At 41.1% G+C, this 27909-nt stretch overlaps 3 protein-coding genes across 3 annotated transcripts; 1 reads left to right on the forward strand and 2 right to left on the reverse strand.

The window, feature by feature from the left end:
- Window positions 1–2517: 2517 nt before the first annotated feature.
- On the forward strand, window positions 2518–8487 carry polr1f (RNA polymerase I subunit F). Its single transcript, XM_028597447.1, has 4 exons — window positions 2518–2860; window positions 3814–3955; window positions 4759–4967; window positions 7148–8487. Exons 1-4 carry the CDS (start codon window positions 2559–2561, stop codon window positions 7644–7646), a joined length of 1152 nt encoding a protein of 383 aa, XP_028453248.1. The 5' UTR covers window positions 2518–2558; the 3' UTR covers window positions 7647–8487.
- Window positions 8488–20509: 12022 nt separating this feature from the next.
- On the reverse strand, window positions 20510–22220 carry twist1a (twist family bHLH transcription factor 1a). The gene is made up of 2 exons (XM_028597957.1): window positions 21490–22220; window positions 20510–21011 (listed from the first exon to the last, which is right to left on the reverse strand). The coding sequence occupies exon 1, from the start codon at window positions 22063–22065 to the stop codon at window positions 21517–21519; it is 549 nt and encodes a 182-aa protein (XP_028453758.1). The 5' UTR covers window positions 22066–22220; the 3' UTR covers window positions 20510–21011; window positions 21490–21516.
- Window positions 22221–24203: 1983 nt separating this feature from the next.
- Window positions 24204–24680, reverse strand: LOC114567762 (fer3-like protein). Its single transcript, XM_028596869.1, has one exon. The coding sequence runs from the start codon at window positions 24678–24680 to the stop codon at window positions 24204–24206; it is 477 nt and encodes a 158-aa protein (XP_028452670.1).
- Window positions 24681–27909: the final 3229 nt, after the last annotated feature.

Here is a 27909-nt window from a genome sequence, read left to right on the forward strand (position 1 = left end):
ATGCAGATCTTGAAATAGCCTACAGTAATATGTATCGTCTGATAATGGAATGCTATATGAAATACAGTGATGCGCAATGTACTGTATTGTATATCCATGCTTGTATATCAGGAAGATATTTTTATAAATGCTTCTTATAAAAGTGAATTAAATTAAAGTATAACAAATCTGAGTGATGGTTTATCTTTCATGGATTATTCCAGTGGAATTTAGTGTAATATTTCAGCAATTTGTGAAATGGTCACGTTATTTAATCTCTTGATTCGTGTACACGGACACGTTCATCTCATTTTTTTAGGGTGGTCAGCACGTTTTTTAAACTAATGTATTTCAATGGGAAGCATCTTTCGTGATCACAGCACAACTATGGTAGCAAGTAGTATGAAATGCCGAAAATCTGTGCAGAGAGGTTGGTTGAGGTGGTGGATGGGTCCAAACAACACAGGACCTTCACCTTGGAGATTGGGGATTGTGTCCCGCGTGTGACGATTCCTTTCCTTGTTGTTCTTTTCGTAAACACAACCGTTCCGTTGTTGTCCCGCATCCCCCAGAGACCGTGGCCGTCTCCCGCGTCTGAAGTTTCCTTTTCCCCTTGTTTTTTTCTTAAACACAACCGTCCCTTTCCCGTTGTTCTTTTCCTAATCACAACCGTGACAGATAAACGTGTCCGTGTACACGAATCAATAGATTAAAAATAACGTGACCATTTCACGAACTGCCGTGTTGAATATTTTTTGTTGCACACATCAGCGCTTGTGTGTGGTGTCTCTGTTTGGAAGTACGCAACTGCTGTTATTACTAAGCTAGTTGCCCCCTCACAGCATTTTTTTCTGTACACTAAATGTTTCTTTTTCGATAAATGCATGTACTAAATTTTAAAAACCAAGTGTGCTTATATTACATCTTGACAACCAGTGTCAACATAATCAATGTGGAGCAAGATTTAGGAAGTCACTGCATTCCTATGAGACCTCAGTTTAACTCAGTGATGCCTTTGGCTCTGCTTGAGATTCACACACTCATCGTAAAGATAAGTGATGAAGTGAATCTGTTTTATAGCACCTCCCAAACCACCTCAAGCAATAATAAACAGTATTACATACACTCACATGCACACACACAGACACACAGCTGTGACCTCTAATGAAGATATACAATTGCTCTGACAACATCATGCTGCTCAATACCTCATTATGGTGCCTACTCCAGAAAGCACTGTACTGTGTGTGTGTGTGTGTATGTGTGTGTGTGTGTGTGTGTGTGTGTGTGTGTGTGTGTTAACTACGGCCCACAGCTACAGAAGCCACTGGGAGGTCTGCTGACTAAGAAACTACGTCACAATTTATCACTGTGAAAACTGACAGGAGTGGGCCATGGCGCCCAAGAGAGCGCCAGATCTGCCCTGCACTGCACTTTGTGTGTGTGTGTGTGTGTGTGTGTGTGTGTGTGTTGCACTTATTGACACCACAGGTCACCCTAATGATCTTAATGTGCCATTGTATATGAGAACAGGATACAGAATCAATGACCGTCTCTTATCAGATGAACAGCTTTACAGCATCCTTGCCAGGGTAGCCAGTGCACACCTTGCAGTTTACATAACAAAGGTCCTGTTAGTGAGGAAATGCATACCTTTCAGGGGTTAAATAAAGATTCATGTCAGTTATCAAACTGTCCCAAGCATTTCATTTCAAGAATAACTGTCAGATTAAACACAATTTAGCCCAATTTGATCATATGTGCCAAGTAAGCACAGAATCACCTGAAATAATGGCAATTAAATCTAGATGTTGTTACAATTAATCGCATTACCACAAAGAAATTGCCATACTGAGAACCAGGGGCTTTCAGGGGACTCTGGGTGCCTGGAGGCAGTTGTCCACGTTGCCCTATTGGCTTTGTGGGAACAATGTTTGGTACTATTTACTTGAGTACTTCTACTTTACAACATTTAAATGCAGCCACATATCACACAGATTAGATTAGGTAGATTACAATTTGACATGCAAAACAAAAAGGGTAAAAAAAATGTATCATTATAGTTACTACTACAACGACATACAGCATTTAAATTCAATTCAATTCAATTTTATTTATAGTATCAAATCATAACAGAGTTATCTCGAGACACTTTACAGATAGAGTAGGTCTAGACCACACTCTATAAATGCAGCTACATGTTTATGAGTTAATAATTTACAGGTCTTTTGATACACCTACAGCAGACAAGTTGTACACATTTTCTGGCACTATCAAGGATTTGCTTACTTTATTTATTTTTAATACACAACAGTAAATCCCAAAAAGTTTTCATCATTGAGTCAACGTCTTTATGTTTATATAAATATAAATATAGCTGTAATTTATGTGGTCAAAAATGACAGAGTAGGTATTAAACTTGAGTAAAATGTTGTTTGCGTAGACTATTTGAAATGTTCTTCGACTGTAATTCCACATCCTGGCCAGCAGGCGGCAATATAAAGAAATATTTTAACTGATGTTGAGCCTTCCCCAAAGCGGAAATTGCGTGTCGTTCGTTTCCGGTCTTCTTAAACAGCATGGCGAACTTAGAGCACGCAGAAGACGACCCGATTCATGTGAAAATGTCTGATGAAATATCCGCCACCACTGCTGAAGTCCAACCGACCGAAGAGCCTTTTGTACCGGGCAGAGATGCCGGCGCGGTCCCGTGCTCTATCCCTTCGTTTGCAGCCGCCTCCGAGCTGCTGTCAGCGCCATACTCGTGTCTGGTCATGAACACGCACCGGAGACACATTGCCCTGCCGCCCATCTACCTGAACAAGAAGAGGACAGGTATACAGGAGGAGCTGGAAGCCGATCTGCTCAAGTTCTCCCAGAAGTAATAACACCGGACACGCCATTTGTCTTTTATTTGACGAAACCACTTCAGCTTGCTTCAGATATGCTAGCCATTTCTAACAGCATGCAAGGTTAAGCCTGTAATGTGTATAATGTATGTAGCCGTCGTCTCTCAGTAAACATTTGAGGTTTGTAGTTATTGTTACTGGCCAAGTTTTCACCTCCCTGTCACTGCTAATGAGCTGCAACAAGGCAAGGTTCTGACTATGGTAAATAATGTATTCGGACCTGTTACGTAAATTAAAGTGGCAGTGCCCCAATATATAATACAAAATGCACTTATAGAATCAAAAGTAAAAACGTTACTTTATTATTGTATTATTATGATTGATGCATTGTTGTATATGCAGCATGTATTATTGCAGCCGGTCAAAGTAATGAAAACATAAATTATGCTGTTTTTTAAAATGTAAATCATATCTATTTATAACATTTTGTATGTACACTTTAGTTAACGTGACACCACAAATTTATGTAATGGAGTAGAAAGTTAAATGTGCTTAGTTACTTTCCACCACCTGATCCAGGATGTTGGCATGGATGTAAATAAACACCACTGCTCCCACCAGTTTACCAGAGCATGGGTCCAACTGGCAGGGATCCAATATCTAATGACATTGGTATAATGTTGATGACATAAGAGTTGTCACTAAAGAATATCACAATCTGTTTAACTTTTTAAATTAATCGTTCAGTCTATCAAATATCAGAAAATAGCAACATGCCTGTCAAAGTATCCAGAAGAGTGAATGAGGTCTTTGAATGACTTCTGTGAATTCAGGGTTTTTCCTGTCTCAGATTGGGCCTTTGGGGGGTTTGTCTTTCAAATGGAGCTGCTGTGACAATAATTTGCATATGTTTCATCTGACCATAAATGTCATCATATTGGTCTTGTAACAAAATAATTCAACTCAATCTGTTTTACTCATGCAGTCTAAAGGGAGTACCCCTGGCTTACGACAACATCAGGATAGTGAGCCAGCATGGAGGCATCTACGACGACAGCGGCTACATCCACATGGACATAGAGGCCCACTTTATTGTCTTTCAGCCCCAAAGAGGACAGACATTGTTGGTAAGATTTACATCTACAGCACTCTGCAGATGTTGTTATCCAGAGTGTCTTACATACCTTAACAGTTTTGGCATCTGTCTTGGCCTTGCTGTGTTAAGGCTCTTATATACTAGACGCATCCAAGGTGGCGCGCGCTATCGTGATGTCAAGAATGACGTAATATCCTGCCGGCGCGCCCGATTTATAGCGCGCAATATTTTTTTTTCCTCTTCCTCAGTGGCGCGCAACAAAACGGAAACAGGAGGCCTGAACGAGTTTGCCGACAACCGGATGCCAGGACAATCAGAGTGACTGCAAGTCTGTCTTGTAAACTCACTGGGTTAAGATGAGTTATTTTATGGTGAATGAAAGGCTTGATCCGTCGAAGTAGGTCATTGAATCAAATCAAAGCATTGACGGCAATGCTGCTGCCTGTTCTGCCGTTGTTTACCTTTTTCTTCTTCTAGTCCTTAGAAAGAGCAACGTCGGTAGCATTTGCTCATTAGCGCCACCGCTGTTCAGGAGAAGAATGCAACTAGTGTCGCGAGCACCAGCGCGGTTATAAATAGTCACGGCAATCACATGACGTCACATTTGCACGCGCCAGGAGGGCTTGTGGTAAAACACAAAAGTCTCTGTGTAAACAAAAATGATGTCCATTCATGTGATTACATATTTCCCAGGACAATATAATTAAGCTTGTATACCGTACATGATTTGTGGGAGTATATTCCAGGAAACCAAGAAAACGTGAAGAAGACCTTTACCTATGGGCCCACTTTTATGCATGTAATTTGCGATTTCTACTGGGTTTCTGTTTCCAGGGTAACGTGAATAAACTAGGAGCAAGCCATGTGGGCTGCCTGGTGCACGGCTGCTTCAACGCCAGCATCCCAAAACCCAACCTGGTTTCTGTGGAAACGTGGCGGGACGCAGGGCCAAGAATCGGAGCAGAGCTAGAGTTTGAGGTGACTGCACTTGACGCTGACACTGCAGGGGTGCTGCTGATCAGAGGACGGCTGGACAGGACCAGGCAAGTGTGCGAGGAAGTTGGATGGGGATAAAACTAATCTGGATGGTCTTTTGTTACATAGCTGCAAACCTTTCACCAGCGTTTTTGATAGAAAAATATGGCACCTGTATGAATAGAACCGTTTGGGCAAATCACAGACACACCTCCACTTGATTGAGGAACGTGCCATATGTTTGTGATTTCTGTTACTTGAAAGCGTGCTGTTAAGCTGAGCTACAGAACTTTGGCTTGTCCAAATCAAGCTCACTTGAGCTTTGTTTGCAACAGCGGCGAATTAAAAGCAGTGTAGGTGAAGCATAGTTCCCAACGCACTCGGGTCGGGGGTCCGTATCTTTTTGGGCCAGGCCCTGTAGAGGTTACCAGAGGTGCATACCCTATCCCCGCGGCGGTGGCACCCACACAGCATCGTCTGCCCTCGGACGAAGCCACAGGTAGCACGTCAACTCGGGGACGGAGGTCTCCGGTCGGGCAGTGGTCCAGACTAGGTTGCCCATGAAAGGCTGTGTCCGCAGCCCCTTGCGATCCCATATCCGTCTTTGCGAAAGGGGTAAAAAAGGTGCATAAACCTTGAAAAAAGAATATACGACCCTGCCAAATCACAGACATGGTGATTCGCACGAGACTAATCTCATCACAGGACCTCTGCATTTGGGGAAATATGGTAGTTAATCTGCAGGGGAATTTTTACCTGACAAATTACATTCCTGCCAATACATCCATATTATGCTACATTCCTACTATGAAGAGTATGCCATTTCAGCTGTTGTGCGACCGCTTTCCACACATGCGCTTTTGCCGTGAAAAGATACAGGCAACGCAATTTTCTGTTCACGTTACGGCACATGTTAAAATCTGGTGCCAATATGGCACCGGTGCCTGGTATCTACCGGACGAAATAGCAGTGCGGATTACGGTGCCACTTAAATGTCTGCGTTGCGCTCTGATGCTCCAAAACAGACGTTAGAGGCAACAGAAACATTGCTGCATGTCACTCTAGTAAACACTAATAACACGTTACACAGCAGGTAATATTAGCCTACCATTAGCTACAGTAGTAACTGGATTAAACACGGCTAAAATGCTGACAGCTAAACGGTGTAGAGTGACTGTATTTCACTGTAGAGGATTCCAACAGCGGGACGTACAACAGTCTGCCGCTAAAGCTATGAGCTAAAAGACACAAACTAGCAGCGGTCACTGCTGTTGTCTGAAAAACAAGACAGACGGGACAAAATGTTGCGTTTACTGGATAACTGGTAAACCTTGTCACGACTTATGACCGACTGCTATCTGTTGTGGAATTTTCCTCACGTTACTCTGTCCTCTGTGACTGTCTACATCTAGAAACTAAGCTGCGCTGTGCAGGGAACAACTCTGATTGGCTCATGGAGGCACGTGATCAGACAGTGGTTTACGGAGCTTTGAAAAAAAGAAACTTTGATACGGAGCGTTCTATGAACGGAATGACGCATTTTAAATATCGCTCGATCACGTGAATTTGATCGTGGGAAGCCAAAATTGTGATCGTCATTTAAAATTTGATTAATGGTGCAGCCCTATCACAGACAACCTCCGTAATTATAACAAATGACTATAGGTCACCAGGTAATATTAATCCCGTGCGCATAGGGCTATAGTCTAGTCCTGCACATAGGCAGCGTCTGTGCGCACATTCATTTTTCCGAGAAGCAGCAGTTTTATCACATCTGCTCTCCAGATGGGCACATCTCACCTACTGAACCCTGACTACTACTTCTGTCAGTATTGTGAGTCGCTTTATACAGCTTTCTTATGTTGATTATTTTGTTCTTGTTGTAAATAATTGTTTACTGTATAAATGTTGGACTATTGTAAAAAAAAAAAAAAAATACCCTGCATAATTTTCCAGAGCCCAAGGTGATATTTTCAAGTTACTAAAGATATTTAAATTACAATGATATAAAACATATTTCTTTACCAAAAATGATGCAGGTGTAAAGGGGGCTGTCACCTTTTTCTGCCCACTTGAGTTTGCAGCTACGCATACTGAATAATAACTTTTGTTTTACTCTGTACGTTAAAAATAATATCAGAAGTCTTTAAATGGAAATGTATGTTCTACAGAAATCATGGCATAATGTTTTTGAAAGGTGTGGTTAAACCCGTGATTGATTACTGTGTTCTGTCTGTGTGCATCTCAGGGTGCAAGAGCTGCTGGCTATAGGTGAGAGCTCGGATTTTGGCGTCCCTGCAGACGAGCCAGAACTAGCAGAGGCAGAATCGAACCCAGAACCCACCGAGGAGTCTCCTGAAGACAACCCCAAGAAGAAGAAGAAAAAGAAGAAGAAAGACAAAGTCAAAGAGGAGGGTGGAGAAGAGGAGGTGACGAGTACACCCTCCTGCCAATTGGATGGCAACACTAGACCAGATCTGAACGGAACAATGAATGATGGAAATGGCAATGAAGCTGGTGAGAAAAAGAAGAAGAAAAAGAAAAAGGAAAAATATGTCAAAGAGGAGGAGGAGGAGGTGGAGATCGCTCCCATGGAGGTCCACGGCAGTGACTCCAGCGGTTACCTTAGTGACAAGCCAAGCAAAAAGAGGAGACATGAAACTGGTAAGGATGTCACAGTTAGTGAAGCTCCTGAACCACCAAAATCCAAGAAGAAGAGGAAAAGTGACATTGAGCAGTTTGCTTGAAAAATGTATCATGTCCTGTATTTTGGAAATTGTTTGGAAATATGTATAATAATTAAGGCAATACAAAAATAATGACAACAATGGTTCTCTTGGAACACAAAGATGTGCCTTAACAATTAAACACAATTTTTTGCAAGCAAGATATCTGGTGGGTTCTTCTGAGCTCCTCTTAAATCATTTAAAGAGTGTCAGACTTGAAGAGGGAACCTTTCTACAGTCACATGTTGTAGCTTGTGGAAAAGCGCGAGAGGATGGAAGCAGACTTGACAGATCAGTCCTCGTTGGATTGCAACTTCCTTAAACAGCCTGATGGGGGAGCAAAACTGCTTCATATATCCACACTGGGACAAAAAAAAACACAGGAGTGAAACCTTGTTAACTACATCTGTTTAATATGGTGCTGAAAGTAAATAGGCCATTATTTAATTTATAGAGCCATGTGGAAGAAAAAAAAAAAGTATATTAATGCTCTGTACCTATAGTGCTACATTTTCTCCTGCTTGAATATTGAAGAAGGCAGGCTAGATAACGGAGACTGCCGAGCTCAGTTAAGGTAAATTCTCTTGCCTCATGTGCCTCTTTGAAAATATTGTCTTGAATAATACCTGCAATGGAAGGAGAATGTTTTATTTTTACTCCCAAATACACACTCAGCTTCCTAGAAATGCAGCATGCACAGTAACAAACTGTGCAGTGACTAATTATTTGTGCTATTTCACTGTCTGCCTTCAGTGCTGCATTGACTGTTTTTATGAATCTGTTTTGATGAATGGAAACCAACAAGTGGACATTGAATATTCAGTTTTAATGCCAATTAAAGAGCTCTAGATTTTGAAATGTTTACCCTGATTCCACGTTTCATTCAGAATCATTTGAAATGCCCATGATCTTTTATCACATTCAAAAGGAATGCTTTTTTGAAGACAAGGGGATCTGTGAAAATCTCCAGTTTAGAAATCTACAGCATTGCTTAGATTGTGAGAAAAAAATTATTTTTCATGGCAAATTCCCTCCCACAACAAACTCTTTTATGCTGACCAGTGGGTGTTAAGTGACAAAGTGCTGAGAGACAGCCTAAAGATCTTTGTGTTTTCTTTACCCCCACAGACCCACAAGTACCCGCCTTTCAGTGGTGAGTCTCATTAGATGTGAGCTGCTAAGAGTTGGAGAGCTTATCGGGAGCTGCCTAAAGAGGACAGATAAGGAGCTGCAATTAACTTGGCTCATCCTTATCTGTCACCTGATCATGTACATCTGTGCTTTATGATTAAAAGCCAATAACTTAATATTTATAACTGCAGACTTATAGGCTTACGAGAAATGCAGAAACCCATAAGTATTTATTAAATGAATATTTTAGGGTAATACATTTATTAACTTTCTTGTCGAGAAAGATTGATATCACTTTCACGCCTGTTTGTTCATATGAAGCTGCAGATACCTTAGCATAAAGGCTGGAAACAGCTAGCCTGGCTCTGTTCAAAGTAAAAAAAAAAAAAAACCTACCAGCACTTTTAAAGCTTGCTTATTAACACAATATTTTGCGTAAGTGCGAATACAATAATTTGCTGTTTTATAGGGGGATTGTCTTCCAGACTTAATTACTGGAGTCTCTGCTTCTTGCCAAGCAACTAGGGTTGGGTATCGTTTGGTTTTTTTTCCGATACGGTGCTAAAACAATACTTTTAAAACGGTACCGGTGCCTGAACCAAAATATGTATAATATATTTATAATGTATATAATATAAAATATATTAAAAAACAAGCGCAAAATGACAGTTGGTGACATTAAATAATGGCTTGATTATTGCTAAGGCCATATGGTCAAAATGAAATTATTGATTATGTAATAACAATAACTTATAACAATGACTTATTTCACCAGTAAATTTCTGGTAAACGACAAAAACAAGCACCAGTTGGGAAAAGCTGCAGACAGACTGTTACGTCCCGGTGTTGGAATCCTCTACAGGGAAATACAGTCACACTTAACACCACTTAACGTAAGCTGTCAGTCTTTTAAACATTGTGTCCATTGTGATCCAGCCGGTCAGGCACCGAAATGAGGCACCGAAATTTTCGTTCCTATTTGGTCTCATTACTACCGTTTACGTTGGAACCGGTGCCCTATTGGTACCGCGTTTCGTTACCCAACCCTACTAATCAGGGCCAAGAAATCGTTTATATTCTAAAGATTAAGACATGAGAGTGGTTGTCATTTAACTCTTAAGCAAGAAAGCATATAGTTCATAAGTATTTCATAAGCTATTCCTTTAATGGATTATCAACATTTATGTCTGCATTATTACTGAAGGAAGTTTTACAACTTGGCAACCCAAAAGTTGTTCTTAACAATGGCTTATAACTTATCTTTAAAGTATTAGTACATTACTTTTTAACCTAAACCACTTATAAAGACATAGTTACAAACTATAAACCCTTTATGAAGTGTGCCCTGTTAGTAAGTGGTATTGAAATAAGATTTGAGCTCTTAAAACTAAACCTGCTTCCAGTAGAGCATACCCAAAATCAACACATAATATCTAACGTTACCCAGATTATAGTTTTCAGCAGGAGAACATTAACACCTTCTAAGAACAGGAGGAATGATTAAAGCAAGTAAAATGGTGAGGGATCTTCTATGTGGTCTGCCGAGCCCTAAGCAGCTGCCTAGTTTGTGTATGCCTTCTGGTTTGTACTGATTTTTAAATTGTTTTTTTTTCTCTTGACTGATACTCTGATGTGTCATTCCTATATTACCATATTTTCTTCTGTTTTGGGGGTTTTGTACTCTCCACCAGTGTGATCTATGACCAGGCTTGAGCCCAGAGATTTTGTCTTACCTGCTCCATCACCCTTAATCAGGGCCTAAATTGGTTCAAAAAAGTTGCCGGTACCCTAATTCAGCAGTTGCACGACATGATCATTGCATGATCTAAGGTAAGGAGCCTGGTTTGACTAACAATCTCACAGTCGAATCATCCCAGTGTCTGAAAATGTGGTGGTGAAACAAAGGATTATTCCATTCGGTCTATATGGGGGTTCTGAATGTCTGATTTTACATAATTGCTTGGTTTTTCCCAATTCATCATGATATACAGTATATTTTGGTGTAAATATCAGCCTACTAATAATACTGTTAATAACAATTAGAAGTAAGGGTACTCGTACTTTTGGGATGGCTTTTGGTGCAAACATATAGAAAGTATGACATAGTATTAACCTGTTTGCATTTGTTGGATGACCATACAAGTGAGTCACAGCTCAAAATGTATTTGTCCTTTAAGCATTGTCTTATTTCCATACATAACACACTCTTTTGCGCTGCTTAGTAAGCCAACGAGTGACCTGAGGCACGGTGTCCATGGTGGTTTGGCCTGGAGGAGGAGGAGGACCTGTGTGTCATAGTTCAGAGGTCAGGATGTGGAATGTGACAGTAAATGGTAATTTAATGACAAAGAAAATGTGTGTTATAGGTACATATCTTTATTGTTGGATCTCCGAAATGTCAACTTTTACAATACAAGAAAAAACAGCCTTACTTTCAGCCTGGCTGAAATCTTTATGTGAAATCTTTTAACTGTGCTTAAAGTGATACTGAAAATTGCAACAGTGCTACTTTTTTACTACTTTTATGTTGCAACATTGTTCTGACAAAGATCTCAATTCTCAAAAACTAAATATTTGTCTGTAGCCAGGTTTATGCTAAAATATGAGTGTTTGGAACACACAGAGGAACAGTGTAGAAGTGGATTATGCTGCTGGAGTAGAATCCACTGAATTCAGGCTGACCACAGCCACTGTTTTCTGTAAAGGAGGAAACTATAAACTTGTTACAGCCACCTTGGGATGAAAAGTTGATACTCAAAAGATATTAGCACAGCATCCCTTTAACTCATAAAAATAGATCAGCGTTCGAAGGTTTTAACGGGACAGCAGTAGCAGAGAGAAGATATATTCATTTGTCAGTTGTAAATTATGTGGCACAATGTGTGTCTTCAGTTGCATGTTTGTGTGTGTTGCTGCTGAGCCCGCTGGTGGCAGGGTGACAGAAGGTAGATTAGGGGTGACACTGACTAAATGTTTGCAGATGAAGGCTCCCAATATCTAATCACCACGGTAACAAGGGTCACCAGGGTAGGCCAGTGGGCCAAATAGCCCAAGGCACATTAATGGGGCAAGATGTTTACTTTAGAATCAACGGTTTGTGGTTATGTGAGCTGAGTGCGTGCATGAGGTTGTGTGTGTGTCTATGCCCTTAATTGTCCCTTGACCACTCGCCTGAGGGGAAAGTGTGTTTGCCCGCTGCTCTTCCAACCTCCACTTAACACAACCTTCTCCCCCCTGACATCCACATAATCCACACAGTCACAGTCCTGGCAGGAGGAGGAGAGTGGACACTTCCTGGTGCACAACAACTGTGTCATTCTAGGACTCTGTGCACATCCCTGTGGTCCCATACTAACTGCTAACACACACATGTGCACAACATAAACTGGATAGTTTACCGTACTTGTGGGAAATATATTTTCCAGTGAATAACATTTGGTATGACATTGCACAAAGACAGAATAACAGGCCACATGACTCTTCAGGACAGATAGCAGACCCCACTGTTACATCACAGAGGTCCCAGAAGGTTGCACACTAACACAATAGAGAGAAGAAGAAGTAAAACGGGTAGAAAGACTAATTTAATTTGTTAGCTATGAAAGCAGTCTGGCATTCAGCACTTTTATTATTAGTATTCAAAGCAGCAAATTGACTTCATTTAAAACCTAGTAGGCAAAGCAAGTCTCTCATTCACCCTTGCGTACACATACACACCGATGACAAGGTTTGAGGTTCAGTGATTTACTTAAATAAGAATGCTTTGACATGTGAATGGGAGGAGCTGGGGATCAAAATCAAATCCTAGGATTTATGGATGACCTGCCCTACCACCTGAGCCACAGCCACTCCTATGTAGATTACAGGTTGTATATCAGTTACAAAAATGAAACATTATTTAATATATCAACAAGTACAGTCTTGTGAATCAATGTAGCAGGTTGGCAATGCAAGTCAAACACAGAAAAATGTAATGACGAGGAGGAACAGCAACAGCAGTCATAAAATGAAACTAACAGAAATATGTCTATAGAGCCCTTAAAATACTACCAACCTGCATATAACCAAATTTAACCAATACTTGCAATGACAAATTAGTTCCTTCAGTGTCTTTTTTAAAGACTTTTTATCCAGCTCATTTGATCCAGCTCAACTAGACATGAGAAGGGATGGATACATGTAATAAATTCTAAAAAAAAAGATGGTTTTGCAGTTCTCTGGCAGTGGTTAAATGTTTCCTTTTAATGTTTCTGTTGTGTTGTCAATCAACAAATGATTGCAGACATAATTTGTTGGCAAATGATAAGCATGGACTTTACATCCACAGGCTGTTTTTATCTTGTTTTTCAACCACTGTCCTGTTTTGGCTTATGAACTTGCTTACACACAGTAAAGTTGCTGGTGAGGTCACTGAATGGAGGTTTTAAAGTGTTAATCGCCCACATTGTGTTAACTGGGTGGTGTTATAGTTTGTTCACTCTATTCTCATAAAACCACAAAAATGTTCTTTTTATTTTCTTGCTCAGTCTTTTCACACTTGGGTTTACACAGTATAATAATACATCCATGGAGAGATAAGGAAGATATATGTTTCACTTTTCAAAAGAGTTCAAATAAACTTTTTCATCCATTTAGGAAATTCCACAAAAGCGTTGTGGGGATACTGCGGGCAGGAATACCGCAAGTCTTCAGGGAACACCACAGGAGAATATTTCCCGGAATTTTGGGGCCTGTGCAACCACAGCAGCAGCAGCAGCAGCTCATTTTGAGTCTGAACGCAGCTCATTTTGAGATAACGCAGGTAGCAGAGCTTTTTGTCTCCTTGACGGTTCCTCTCTGGAGGACCTGCAATGAAAACAATAAATGGAGAGAAGACAAGAAGGGAGTAGAGGGGGAGGAGAAAAAGTATAGGAGAGACAAAAAAGGTGCATTTTTTAAATGGTGAATAATTAATCTGCCCTGACATGATGCTGCGCAGGACCACTTCCTGTGGCTCAGGTTTCAGTGTGTGTGAGTGTAAATGTGCTATGGGGGGAGGGTCCACTTCCTGCACCAACTCCTGATTTTGGGGGCCTTAGATTTGTGGCACACTTGGAAAGTATACGCACTGAAAGCAGTACTTCTTAAGATATAAAAAATAAACTGATTAATATTGGTTTTAAAGATGTGCATATACTAGTAGTGAGTGTAAGAGAGAGCAGTTATGGATTTTGGAGGTGAAAATCCCTGTCTGTAGCCATTTTACACAAATGCAGGTAATACATGTAAAACAGTGGATAGTCTCGCATTGGCAGACTTATCTCCACAGCGCTGGAATAAGACACAGTGGATGACCTTATAAAGCAGGATTTTAAACAATGAAGGTTAATAAAGGTTTTAATAGCAACATGTGGGCATTTTCCTCACTCTGTTTTACAAAACTGTACCCACATATTTGTGTCATCGTGTGAGGGACTTCCTCTCAGACGCACAACCTGTCTGTCTGTTCAGCACTTTGTTTAAGCTCAGTTTTGCTAAATTATTTTTCCTGTATTAATTGATTTTCTATGTGTGTGTATGTGTCTGTGTGTGTGTGTGTGTGTGTGTGTGTGTGTGTGAGACCAGCTTTTGTGTGTATCTGAGGTTTCTGTAGCTGCAGGTAGCGGACCTGTTCACTTAAACACTATACCTCTAACGTACTCCAGATGATTCAACTATTTATAACTCTCCCACAATCATGTGCTCACACACACCCATGCACAGACACACAGACACAGACACACACACACACACACACACACACACACACACACACACACACACCCTCTGTCCTGTTGTAATCCTGGCGTCTGATTTTTTACTATACTATCATTTCTTGAAACTAGTTTGCTAGAAACACACGTTTCCTTCTCTCTCATCATCATCATGGTCTCAACAAGACCTTTTGTCATGCTTTTTTTTTTATAGGTGGTGTTACTTTACACTTTTCCTGTTAGTTGTGTGCCATGACTCCGTGTGTGTGTGTGTGTGTGTGTGTGTGTGTGTGTGTGTGTGTGTGTGTGTGTGTGTGTGTGAGAGAGAGAGACTTCAGAAGTTGGCACTAACCTTCACCAAGCAACCAGGGGAAGAGAATTATGAGGCATTCTGGCCTGTTTTACAGAACCTGAAAAAAACACACGCACAGTTCATGTGACGCCAAATGCCAGGCTTATAAAATCACACAACCAACACCTTCTGAGAGAAAAGAAAGAGAGACACAGACAGAAAAACAACAGTCAGAAAAGCAAACACAATGTTCTAATCTTAAACAGTTTGCCAAGTAAAAAGAGCAATACCCCAAAGACACACACGGATTCAGAGGACAATTGGCTAGAAAAATGCAGGCCAGTGATAATCACTGCATCAGCAAGACTTTGTTTTTGTCTCGGCTTGGTTTTCCTGCTGTCTTTAAGTACACTCACACTCTCTGGCACTGCACACACACTTTTGGCAAACGGCATTGAGTAAATAGTGAGACATGACGAGTGTTTTGTTTGTTGAGGTAAATAAAAAGGGGAAAAGGGGAGGGAGTTTGAAGAAGAGGAGGAAATGACAGAGGGGAATTATTAAACAGAGCAAATGAGATTATACGATAGATAAAAGGAGAGAATATGATTGAAGAGGGAGGGAGATTTGGGATAGAAAAGAGGGAGAAAGAGAGAGATGGAAAGACAGAAACAGACAACTTAAAAGTAGAAAATACTGAAGACAGAGAAATGAAGAAGGTGGAGAAAGAAAGAGAGACCAACCCACAGTCCACACCGAGGGAAGGCTGCAGATTTCAACGTCTATTTCTCTCCCAGCACAACTCCCCTTAGACCAACACTGAGGCTGGAGCTGTTCTTACTGCCAAGTCATCCCTCACTTTACCCGTGTGTGTGTGTGTGTGTGTGTGTGTGTGTGTGTGTGTGTGTGTGTGTGTGTGTGTGTGTGTGTGTGTGTGTGTGTGTGTGTGTGTGTGTGTGTGTGTGTGTGTGTGTGATGAGACATTGTTCATGACAGGGGCCCTCACAAAGCCAGTAAACTACGGCTGCACTCTGGTCATTGCTTTCAACAGAGAAAAGATTGAAAACTTTATATAATCCAGGATGATGCAACACTGAGTGTGTGTATGTGACAGATGCATCTCTGGGCAGAGTCAGGACAATTCTCACTACACAACAAGGAAATATATACATTTATATACATTTCTCCATTGACAGCCACACTCCGCACATTGTGTGAATGGACCTATGTTAAGTTAAACAATGGCCTCTCTTTCTAGAAATAAACACAGTGTGTTGTGCCTGACCTCTATACTGATAGTCCATAGATATGCATGACAAGAGACCACTGTGGTTTTATAAGGTAAACATGGACAAGACCTATTCAATCTCCATCAATAGACCCCCTAAACTTCCCCATTTAAAGCCAGAATTAGAAAACTCAAATCCAATAAAGGAACTTTGTATAAGGCGAGGTAAATTAAGTTAGGAGAAAGAGCCTATGTGTTTGAATGAGCCGTGCTGGTCTTTGATAAAGCGCGTATGTTTATGTTCGTAAAACGGGGTCACTGTGATATTGCTTGGTATGTGGAGAGTTATAAGGGGCTTGTGCTTAACTCAATCTGCAAGATAAACAGCCTCAGGCATGAGCGCTCAGAGGATTCCTATAAGTTTGTTCCCTCCTTCCTGCCTACTTTTCTTGAGTTCCTCTTTTTTTTCTCACTTGTACGTTCATTTTGAAACTCTCTTTCTTCCCACCCTGTTCTCCACAACCACATCTCCCTGTACTTGTCTGCCCTTCCATCTGAGAGGTATTAGTGAAATGAGTGGCTCCTTTGTGGAGGTGAATGTGGTGGCTCGTGTCCCAGCTGGGGGTCGCTGTAGTCTGGGGATAGGGTCAGTTTGAGAGGTCACAGGTCAGGAGTGATGGGTGCAGTTGGCACCGTCCTCAGGGAATGTGTGAGTGTGAGTGGTAATTATGTTACTGCTTTGCCCTGACTTCCTTTCTGTCACTCTTCTGTCACTCTATTCCTTCCTGCTTGCTTTGACCTGACGCTATGTCTCGCAAATTACTTGCTCTGCCAAATGCTCCATTTATTACATTACTAAAAAACATTTTAAGTCCAAAGAAGCTCTGTGCCAATTATTTGAAACCCCACACGCCTTGTTTTTTAAGGCGTGACACACAAAGAACCAATTTGATCTTAAGACGCTGTATATAATTCGTAATAAATTTACACTAAATGTGAAATAATAATGAATTCATTTGACAGTATTGGTGTTGAGTGTTTTGAGCAACATTGTTTGACTCATCAACTAAACCAAATAGTTTTGTGTATGTTTCTGCATTGTTTTTTTCTATACAGCATCACAACACACTGATTAGGCACCGCCTACTGGGGCTAATTTTTAGGAATATTCTTGTAACAAAGAAACCATCTATTTTGTATAATAATTTATCTTTAAGTTTAGATAGACATGATTATGCAGCTAGACATGCCACAAGAGGTAACTTTACTTTACCAAAAGCAAGGACGAATACTATCAAACGAATGGTCATGTATAGAGCAATGCAAGAATGGAATGTGCTACCTGAACAAATTACACAAGAAAGCAGTAAAATTACATTTAAAGGTTTAGTTAAGAAATGTCTATTCATTAGAAAAATTAAGTAGACACAGAAACTACATTGGTTGAGGTTTAAAAAATATGAAGGTGTGTTCAAGTGTGAGAAGTGTCCTAAGAGGGTGAAAGAGATGTTAAGTGACGATAGCATGTTGGTGTAACTGTCTTAAAAAAGTGTTAAACATGAATGTATGGAATGCCCTATGACTGCACTAGTGGAGCTGTCCTGTCTATGTGTCTGTCTTTCTCTTATGTGTGTATTTTTGTTATTATTAGTTGTGTTATGAAATTATATTGTTTATGTTTTATAATGTATTGTAATGTGCGCATTAATTTTTGCATTTGTCCGATTATAAAGAGAGTTGTAAGGACCTCAGGACCTCATTAGCTCCTAATGAGGATCCTAAATAAACAAACAAATCCTATAATCAAAGATTTTATATTCAATACAGTGCACATAACTAAAAACACAGAAAAAGCTAGAAAAGGGAGAATTAAACTTATTTGATATCTTTAATCTATCTACATTTGCTCACAATTTCTTCTATATGCCAAAAATAAATAGTACCTATGCTCTATCTTCATCAGATTCACTGTCATAGTTTATTCAGCCACTGAAGAGTGGAGATAGGGGTTGCAGTGATATACAAAGCAGTATTTCATTGCAGTTCAGATAATGTCCTCAGGTATGATTGTTTTGATTTAAGATGCATGAGTCAAAAGCAGCAGAACACAAACAAAAAGAGACACAGTGCACGCGCGCGCACACACACACACACACACACACACACACACACACACACAAACTGCTTCAGGTTGAGATGAAACAGATAATTAGCTCTAATGGAAACCAGACTTGCCAATCTAGTCTCACTCTCCCTGTGTGTGTGTGTGTGCGTGTGTATATGTGTGTGTGTGTGTGTGTGTGTGTGTGTGTGTTTGTCAGTCCAGCTTCCCCCCCCCCCCCACCCCTCCCGCCCTGTCTTTTTGTGGTGTTGAGTGTTAATGTAAACCAGCTCTTGTTACCCTGTAATGAGGAACTTCTGATAGAGATGGAAATGAGTGAGACAACAAGCTGAAATAAGAAAAAGGAGAGACAAGACAGGAAGGTCTCTGCTAGTTTCAACAAACAAACAAACAACGTGGGCCTACTGTCTATGTAGAGGCGTGACAAATCACGTGAGACAAAAAAAAGATTTACAGCTTCTGGTATTATTAAAACACACAGGCTTGCACCTTTGGACTTTTAGATCAGTGTAAAGACTGCAAGCCCAATACAAGGAGATACAAACTGTGATTAATGAGCGGGACAGAGTGTGTGTGCCAGTCATCAAAGAGTTTATCATAGCACACTTATATCCAGATACCAGATGCCTTCATGCTGATAACAAGTGGTCATCCCATTACTTTCAAACATCAAAGGGGGGGAGCAGGAGCTGAGATGCAGGAGCCCTCTTCTCCCTCACTCTCTCTCTGTGGAATGTATTTCCCTGTTTGATAGGCGTGAGAAATCTCCCTCTATGTGTGTATAACCTAGATGTGGTTATGCGTCTGTGTGTGTGTTTGTGTGCGTGTGTCTGTGTGTGTTTCGAAGCCTCAGAGGTGACATTCCTCCGTGTCAGAGCAACAGCCTCAAGTTTAAGATAACACAGCCACGGTGATCTAAGGGTGGGAATCGATTTCCCCCGGTGGCAGGCGAGGACCTCGGGTCAGAGCTGATGGCTTTACCTTCCGCACGCAAACCGTAAAGCAAAAACACAGTAATGCTCCCATAATCATCCTTCACGGCCTTATGGAGGAAAATGAAATGCATCTAGAAGTGTGTCTCAGTATCTTTCATCTATGATAGTCCCAAGTACTCCTTTAATAGCCTATTGCTTTAGGAAATGTACAGTATTTTACTGTGTAGTCTTTAAGCATTTATTACTGGACATTTACAAATATTTAAGGAAAGGCAACTTTTGGTTTAAAGCAAGTAAAGGCAATGGGGTCCCATCTATATCCCCTTATCCCTGGTCTAATCTAGTCCTACGCTCCCTGAATACATTTAAGAACCTATTTTAATCCAGAAAATGCATTGGTATTTGTATATATTTATAGAGATATTTTTGGCAGAAAGTTGCAAATGCTTATTTGGCTAAGTGATTGAGCTGTTCTAATATTGCTCAAGAAGACTTATTTTCTGCAGGTTGATATGTGTGGTTTCAATTATAAGAGGATTGATGCCTTCACATACCTCAATGTCTCTTATATCTTTATATTTGCTCAATTTCTACGGTTACTTGTGATTGTGCTGTTTCAGTAGAAAAGTGAGTTTTTGTGGCACAACCTGAACACATCTTCATTTCAATACAATTTTTTCTATGGGGGAACAGTAAAAAAATCAAGATATATATATATATATATATATATATATATATATATATATATTATTTATTTATTTATATTTTTTTATTAATTTTGAATATTTAGAAAGAATGTAATAACAAAATACAGTATTGAGTTAAACAATGCATGTACCTTCTAAAATGATTTTGTTTTTCCCATGGTACCACTATCATGAGTGTTTGATCATTATTCACATATGTGAATAACTCTTTCTTCTTCATCAGAACTGCAGGTATATGTGATCACACAGGCTATTCAGTTTGCTTTATGACCTGCATTCACCCCTCTTATCTGTTAGAGCTCTTGGAGTAGCTGCTGTAGCACCTGCAGGATACTTCCATGCTGCCCTGTGGCTCGGAGGATATCTGGGAATATCATGCATGCCTCCCACAGCTCCACATTCACCCTGTTCAAACAGACCACCGGCTAATCATGGCTTCCCCAGATCCCAGAGCTCAAGGAATCACTACAGAATAAGCCCCGGGTATGAGATGTTTTCTTTTGCCCCCTCTACTGTGGTTCAGTTAACTGGAGATTCAACAACAATGAAAATAAACGCTCAGCAAAAGCCCAAAGTACTCAGAGTACTGAGACTATGGGACATGAGTTTGTTTCCAAAAATGTCAGGTATTTTAAACAATTTTTGTGTGTCAAATAGCCAACCTTGGTTTATTATTTTATAATCCAGCCTCTTGTTATAGAGCTTAAATTGAAATCTATAATGAATATCCAGACAACTGAAAGGTAAGAATGATATTTTTCATCATTTTTTTTATTCAACATATTAGCAAATATATACAACACTCAAATGCGCAGACTCCTGATCCATTCAGCATTCTGTGATATCCCAAAATAAATAACTTTTATTTGAGTGGGGAAAAGGAATTTGGAGCCTGTGTAGAAAAAATAAATACAAAATTCTTCATTTGCTGTGAAATATTGTCACAGGGAATGTGGGAATGAATTGTCATTTTTCTTTCATTTTTCAAAGCAGAGCAGTTCCTCAGAGCTCAATTTGTTTTTACAACAATCATAGTCGCAGTGGTCTTTCTATCTTCATATCCGTCCTGTCTGTCCTAAGTGCTCCCTTGCAAACATTACAGTCCTTGCAACGGGAAATATGAAAAACCGGCTCTCCTCTGAGGCCTGAAGCATAGTGGCTGGCCCCTCAGCTGTGTTTAGCCTGTTCCAGTCTATGTGAAGAGTTGGCCTGCTCCACTGGTTCTTCAGTCTGGATAATCTGTGAAAGAAATATTATTTTTATTAAAATAAAAAAATCAATACATAGAAATGTATTGTGTGAGGGTTGTAGGATAGGTTGTACGATTCATGTATTTGTAGGCTGTATTTGAAGAGATGTAACCTGGTTATGATCTATGGGGTAAACATTGTAAACATATCTATGTTTTCAGAAAAAAAACACATTTCCCCCTTTGCAAGTAGTAGTAGTTTAGGTTTAGGTCGACGGTAAAATCTTGTGAATGTCTTACAAATAATGTGCTTAATATTTGTGTACAGTCTACAGGGACCCCTCCCCCTCATTACGAAATGAAACATTGAATTTTAAAAGTGTTTTGAGGGATGCCATACAAATACTGCAGCGAAAGTATCCCTACATGTATATTGGAACAATAACTACACTGTGGTTGTGCGTAAAATGCGCAGGGACATTTTGACACAGCTTGTCTCCCTGTAGGATGAAAAGTCGCTAAGCTTACCGTGCTGCACCATCCACAGCAGCCATGCTAGTGGGACGTAGTAGACAAGGACCACGAGCCCCCCATTCTCCAGACCGAGAACGCGTAGCTCAGGCGCTCGTGCGCCACGTAGCTGCAGCTGGTTCCTCGCGCGTCCAGGTCATCGGTCTGCAGAACTTGGCACAGGAAGTCGATGTACCGGGCAGCCAGCTTCAGCGTCTGGATCTTGCTGAGTTTGTCCGAAGGGAGGGTGGGAATGATCTTACGTAACGACGTGAATGCCTCGTTGAGGGACTGCGTCCGTTGCCGCTCGCGGATGTTGGCCATCCCGCGCTGTGTCTGTAAGTCATCGAAGGAGGGCCCGGGGCTGCTGCTGGCTTCGCTGTCGCCGCTCCCTGCGCTGCCGCGTCCTCCGTCGCAGCTCTTTCTGCATTTCTTCTTCCCGGGGCTCGGACTCTCCATGTCTCCCTCCTCCTCCTCGTCTGCGCGCCTCCGGGTCGCCCGCCGCTTCCTCGCGCCTCTCCGCGGAAGCTGACGGTCGGTCTCCTCCTCGCTGTTCCCAGCACTGTCCATTGGAGAGGGATCCTCTTCCCGCATCGTCTCTTCAAAAACCTTTCTATATTCTGTAGGAGCGTAATAACCCCTGACTAATTCAGTGAACTGGCTACAACATCAACAAACGCGACAGGTAATGAGAAGTGTGGCCTGCAAAGGGGTGTGGGCGGTATTACGGTAAATCTCATGCGCCACTGAGAGGGAGAGGTGTCTGCCAGACTGGGGCGAGCGGGGCTCTTATAGCGGGGAGCGGGCAGGACGATTTTGGGGAGCGCTGTGATTGGATAAGGAGGGGTGTAACTTAATACTGCAGGGGAAGGAGAGTTCTAGCTCTAATATCAGAAATGGTGTTTAAGACTCCTTATGGCTCTGTTACACAAGATTGCGTAAAGGAGTGTATGGGGCGCGGTGTTGTTGGTGAAGATTGTGCAAGGACAATAGTAACTGTCCCTATTTTAGGTATTAAATCGTTCTCCCTTCCTCACCCCAACTTATTTCTGGCGCAAATGCATAATGCTGTTTTTCTCTCACTCTTGGGTCAATTGTACATTTAACAAAGTAGCTCTCTGTTTAAGCTAAAAGTATTTTGTTTAAACGTTACTCTACGTCATATGCGTAAACTTATTTTTACTTATCTCCTATTGCAGATAAATCATAGACACAAAAAACATAAGAGAAATTCCTCCACAAGTTGTCTGTTGGCCCTAGTCTCCCTGTAAGTCTAGACACTGCCTGAGATGGGAGCAGTGGTGGCTGTGAAAAATATCAGACCTACTGAAACACAGGAGGCTGTCACAGCAGGAGGTCTCTGCTCGTAAGCAGACCGAGGTGTTTATTTTCCCGTCAGCGTCCCCGCGTTGAGGTATGCGCTTAAATGGGTCTGACTCCCGCAGGGATGTGGACACCGCAGCTCAGGTTTAAAAGACGGGCCGTCCCAGGGAGCTCTCAGGGCGGATCCGTGCTCACAGCGGGGTCGCTGAAGGCGGTGTAGGGCTGGAGCGCAATGCAAACAGTGAAGGTGATGAAGATGGACTGTGGAGAGGAGAGAGAGAGAGAGAGAGAGAGAGAGAGAGAGAGAGAGAGAGATTAGCACGCAGTCTAAACACGCACACATGACCACCCAGTTCTGCGGCCTACCACGATATAATATCAAAATTCTGCAGAGATACCTCTACATGTGGCTGAAATTATAGATCTGGTAACTTTTTGAGGTGGTCTGTGGTGTGAATTGGAGGCCTCACCTATGATGAGGCAGGATGACACACGAGGAGGTTCGCAGCAGGTCCAGTCTGGTCCCTTTTTATGAGGAGGAACCGCCACGAGCGCCTTTCGGGCCTGGATCTCTCTGAACTGACTCAATTTACACCTCAGTGCTAAAGATAACATCCAGCGTCACGCAGTGAGCCTTGGATTTGCGATTCAAATCCGCTGACACGGTTGGTGATAAGACTTTAAAGGGCCAATAAATGCTTTTAATTTGTTCTCACTTTTTTTTAGGAAAACCTCAAGCTGCTTTTGTTCTGAGCTACACCTGTTCCATGTCCGCATAAGGCCAGGTGAGACTGTGTCGCTCTCCATGGTGCTGAAATAACACCTGAAGCTTCAGCATAGAAACCTCCTTAAAAATGTATAGTAGCGTTTAACGTATGACAGTAAATGTTACTGTTACGCTTTAAAATAGTATTGGATGCAGACTTCTAACACTACAAAATAAATGCATTTCTAAGGTGATAAAACTGTCAAGACATTATATTCCTATGCACTGGCCTAATTGAGTTGACATTTAATTCAATTGTTTTCTTTATGATGCTGAGCAAAGACACATGGGCTACATAATTATAGCATATATATTTATTTTAAAGCAGCAATAAGTCACATATATTAGATGAAATATTTGGATATTTGTTTTGGTCACGTCTAATAATTTATGTCATTGGCAAAATAATATGTCATGCACTACTTTTCTGGAGTTTTTGAAACGTTGTAAAAAAAGTGTATATATACAGACAAATATTTCAAATATTTGTTGTCTAGTTCTAATATTTCAGAAATTGACCGACATCACAGTTTGGATAAAGATGACATGAATGTAAATTTAGAACCGTTCATCAGTTCAACCATTTCAGTAATAAACTCAATCCAATCTCCAAGGAATAAAGTTCATATTGGACTATTCACACTCAGGTGTTCTCCAGCAGGTCCGTCATGAAGGAGATGTAGACGATGGCCAGACGGAGTGTGTCGATACGGGACAGTCTCTTCTCGTAGGCGAATGTGGGGACTTTCCTCCTCAGTTCATCAAACGCCTCATTCAGGCTAAACATCCGCTTCCTTTCCCGCACATTGGCCGCCTGCCGCTGGACCACAGTGATGATCCTCCTACGTTTGGACTTGCTGTGATGCCCGTGCGCCCCACGGCTGCAGTACCTCGGTGCGCCCATCACTAGATGCTCGGTGCAGAGCTCCGCGTTTTCCAGGTCCGCGTTTTCCAGGTCGCTCCAGGGCGAGTCGCTCAGCCGTGTCTGGTTGTCCACGCTAGATGCGTCATCATTATCATCCTGCCGTTTCGGTTCCAAAGTGCACTTTTGCGGAAACTCCATCAGGTTCATGTCACTGACAAAATCTATTAGCGTGGATTCTACTAAGCGGTCCTCCATCTCCACATTCGGTCCCAAACAGAAGTATCACAGAGAATAAGTTACTTGTATATGTCTGCTATTCAGTCAAGCCAAAAACTGAGCCAATCAAAGCTTTCAGGACTGGCTGAACTCATTCACCAGACACAGAGGACAGAGAAGGAGAGCATCTCAACAAGTAAATCCACATTTCCCCAAATCCGGTCAGAGCACACAGGGTGAGATCCTATTTGGCTCAAGTCCAAGGGCCTTTCCTGCTGTTTTAATAAGATGCATATGCCTCCTCACAGCGAGTCATCTTTTATGTCCCCTCTACCTCTATATTGAGTCCATTTCTAAGGTTAGTCGGCCGGTGACTAGGTTGAATCTGAGGAGAGAGGCTTAAAAAGGCAGACAGGATACTGGAGGATCCTGCCAATTGATGCGCTGTCCTCCTGGAGGCCCTTAATGAGCTTCTGAAGGACGGAGCCTCTTGACAGAGGGTCATACAGTCTTGTTTGCACTCTCCCCTCTGCTTTAGAGGCTAAATAATGACACTTTTATCACTTAAACAGGCCAGGAGAAGACCAAATAGAACATTCCCTAACAGTCACTATACACCACATGCTTTTCTGTTGCAAATTAAAGCAAATAACTGTCCGTTCCCATGGCAGGACAGAGTCCACACTGCAGGAACTGCTGAGAGAGCCACTGGTGTAACTGTGGGCTTAATGCCTCTGGACACGATGACAAGTAGTGCATCACCAAGACCAAACTTGTTGTTGTTGTTGTTGATGATGGTAATAGTGGCGATGATAAATATGTTGAGAAAGAGTTGAGTCTGATCAATTAAGTCGGACCTGAATACTATTTGCTTTCAATGTAAAAGCTTTAGAATTGATACATGCTTCACATGCTTCATTTGTGTAAGAGGCAATTTTGGGTGAAAGCAATACATTGTGTCCTTCTCAGTTGTTATGAGGAGTATACAGCAAATTTTGCCTGACATGCAGGGAGACATTCACAGTGTTGGTAGTTCTTTCAGAGACAGAGCTTATTTGAAATGTTTCACATTGCTGTTGAGGTTTTCTTCTCGTTTTACACAATAACATTTTTAAATTTTTATTTATTCTAGGCTAAATCAGTCAGTTTAAGAACACAAACACTGATTTGCCTAATAATTGAATAGGCATGCAAGAAAGGTTGCATGTCATGCAGAAACACAGGTTTGGTCCAGACTAAAAACAGTCTCTGTAAATAACTTACTTAAGGGCAACTCAACTGTTGCCTTTGTTGGTTTAAGGAGAAAAGAATGTACTGTTATAAAGTTTCTGAATTCAGCTAGTGCTGGTGGTTTTAAAGCCCCCTCATGATGACAAATTGTTCCAGAGGCATGGAAAATTCTAACTTTCAGCTTCACTGAACTGGACTAACTAGGTAACTGATCATATTAATAATGTAAAAATGGACTGATCCATGAGGATAAGTTCTCCTTTCGTTGGTCCCTTCTGGGAGGTCAGGGTTTATGGTCAATCCCAGAACAATACCTCTGAAGCTTTGCAGAGATTTCCATTTCAACTGAAGTTGCCATACATCCATGCAGTTGGTTGACAGGTCACTGCTCTAATAGTATGTGAATGCATCTAAGTAGTGGTCTTGTCCAGTAGGTTTGAATGGTCATATTGAGTACCTATTATGATGTTACATCGCTCTATGAATATTAATAGCAAGTTTGGTAGCACTATTTTAATCTGCCATATTTACAAGCAGTTTTTGAAAAATTAATAAATGGTTTATAACCCATTATAACATGTTGCACACAAATATGAGACCATTTGTGTTGATTAATAAACAACTATAACTCCTCATATATAGCATATATTATTGGTGTATAAACAGATAGCCTAGTTGTAATCTCATGTAATATCTCTTAAGTAAGTTTTGAATACATTTATGGACAGTTTTAAACCTGTCTATGAATGATTTGTACAATGTATGAACAATTATTAAATGTTTTATAACACTGTAAGAATTTGTCACATACACACAAATGTGTGATTATAGTATTAATTGACTGTTTGTACCCTAGAAAAGGAACGCTTTGTTGCTATCATTGCAGCAAAACACGCCTTTATATTTGCTTACAACAACATTATAGTGTGTTATAAACCATTAATTAAGTGTTTATATTCTGCTTATAAATGCTAAGAGGGGCAGGTAAAATTCATTTGGCAGTTGCCTGGTGGAAGTATTGATCAACTTTCAGCATGTTGCTCCCGGCAGTGTGAACATGCTCTGATACCTACTGTCACATCAGTAACCTACCAACAGTAACTTTGTGCCTATGCATTCCTGTGTGATTATTCCACACAAGAGTGTGAGCGCATAAGTGTCCATCTTGTATACACACTCCAACCTAAGTGTATCTTCTCTATCTTCGTCCACTGCCTCTTCCTCCTCTCGCTCTGTTTTCCCGACAGGCAGATAAACATGATGGGACATTCCGCCGGTCGTCGTGGAAACGCTGAAAAAGCACAGCTGGGTGGGAGAATATGAGGTAATCTCACCCTGGGGCTGCTGGGTAAATATTGGTCTTAAATAAGGAGCTAAACCCCAAAAGAGACACACAAACACCCACACTAACACGCATGCACGAGCGTGCACACACACACACACACACACACACACACACACACACACACACACACCTATAGGGGTTTATCCCAGTTTGGAACACCCAGGACAGACCTTCACACAGAGACTCATAATGGCCCATTTCCTGCCCTGCTCTGTTATTATTATTGGTTACACAGAGTGAAATTAATGAAAGTGTGCGGTGTGACTATGTTTACCATGTTCACCATCTCAGTTTAGCATTTTGCAGGTATTATTTGAAGGCCTAAAGAATTTGACAATTAAAAACCTTTGACCTGATGATGGCACAAGGTGGAAATTCAGGGGGTCGCCAAAGTTATTACAATTCATCCTCTGAGGATCATGAAGGTCTGTACAACATGCAATGGCAAACCATTAACCATAACCGAATAGTTATATTTCAATCTGGACCAAAGTAGTTGACCGACCGACCGTTAGAGTGGCTAATAAATACCGTACATTTTTAGTCTAGACAGGTTGTTATATTTATTTTTATATCCAAACGCAACCTAGCACTTCAGTCCATAAATTGTATGCATTATTTTACTGCACATAGCAGAAAGACCATCTTGACACTAAACCCCTATTGGATATCATGTCCATATATCATCATAAT

This window comes from Perca flavescens, chromosome 14 (assembly GCF_004354835.1).
Source record: "Perca flavescens isolate YP-PL-M2 chromosome 14, PFLA_1.0, whole genome shotgun sequence".
Lineage (NCBI taxonomy): Eukaryota > Metazoa > Chordata > Actinopteri > Perciformes > Percidae > Perca > Perca flavescens.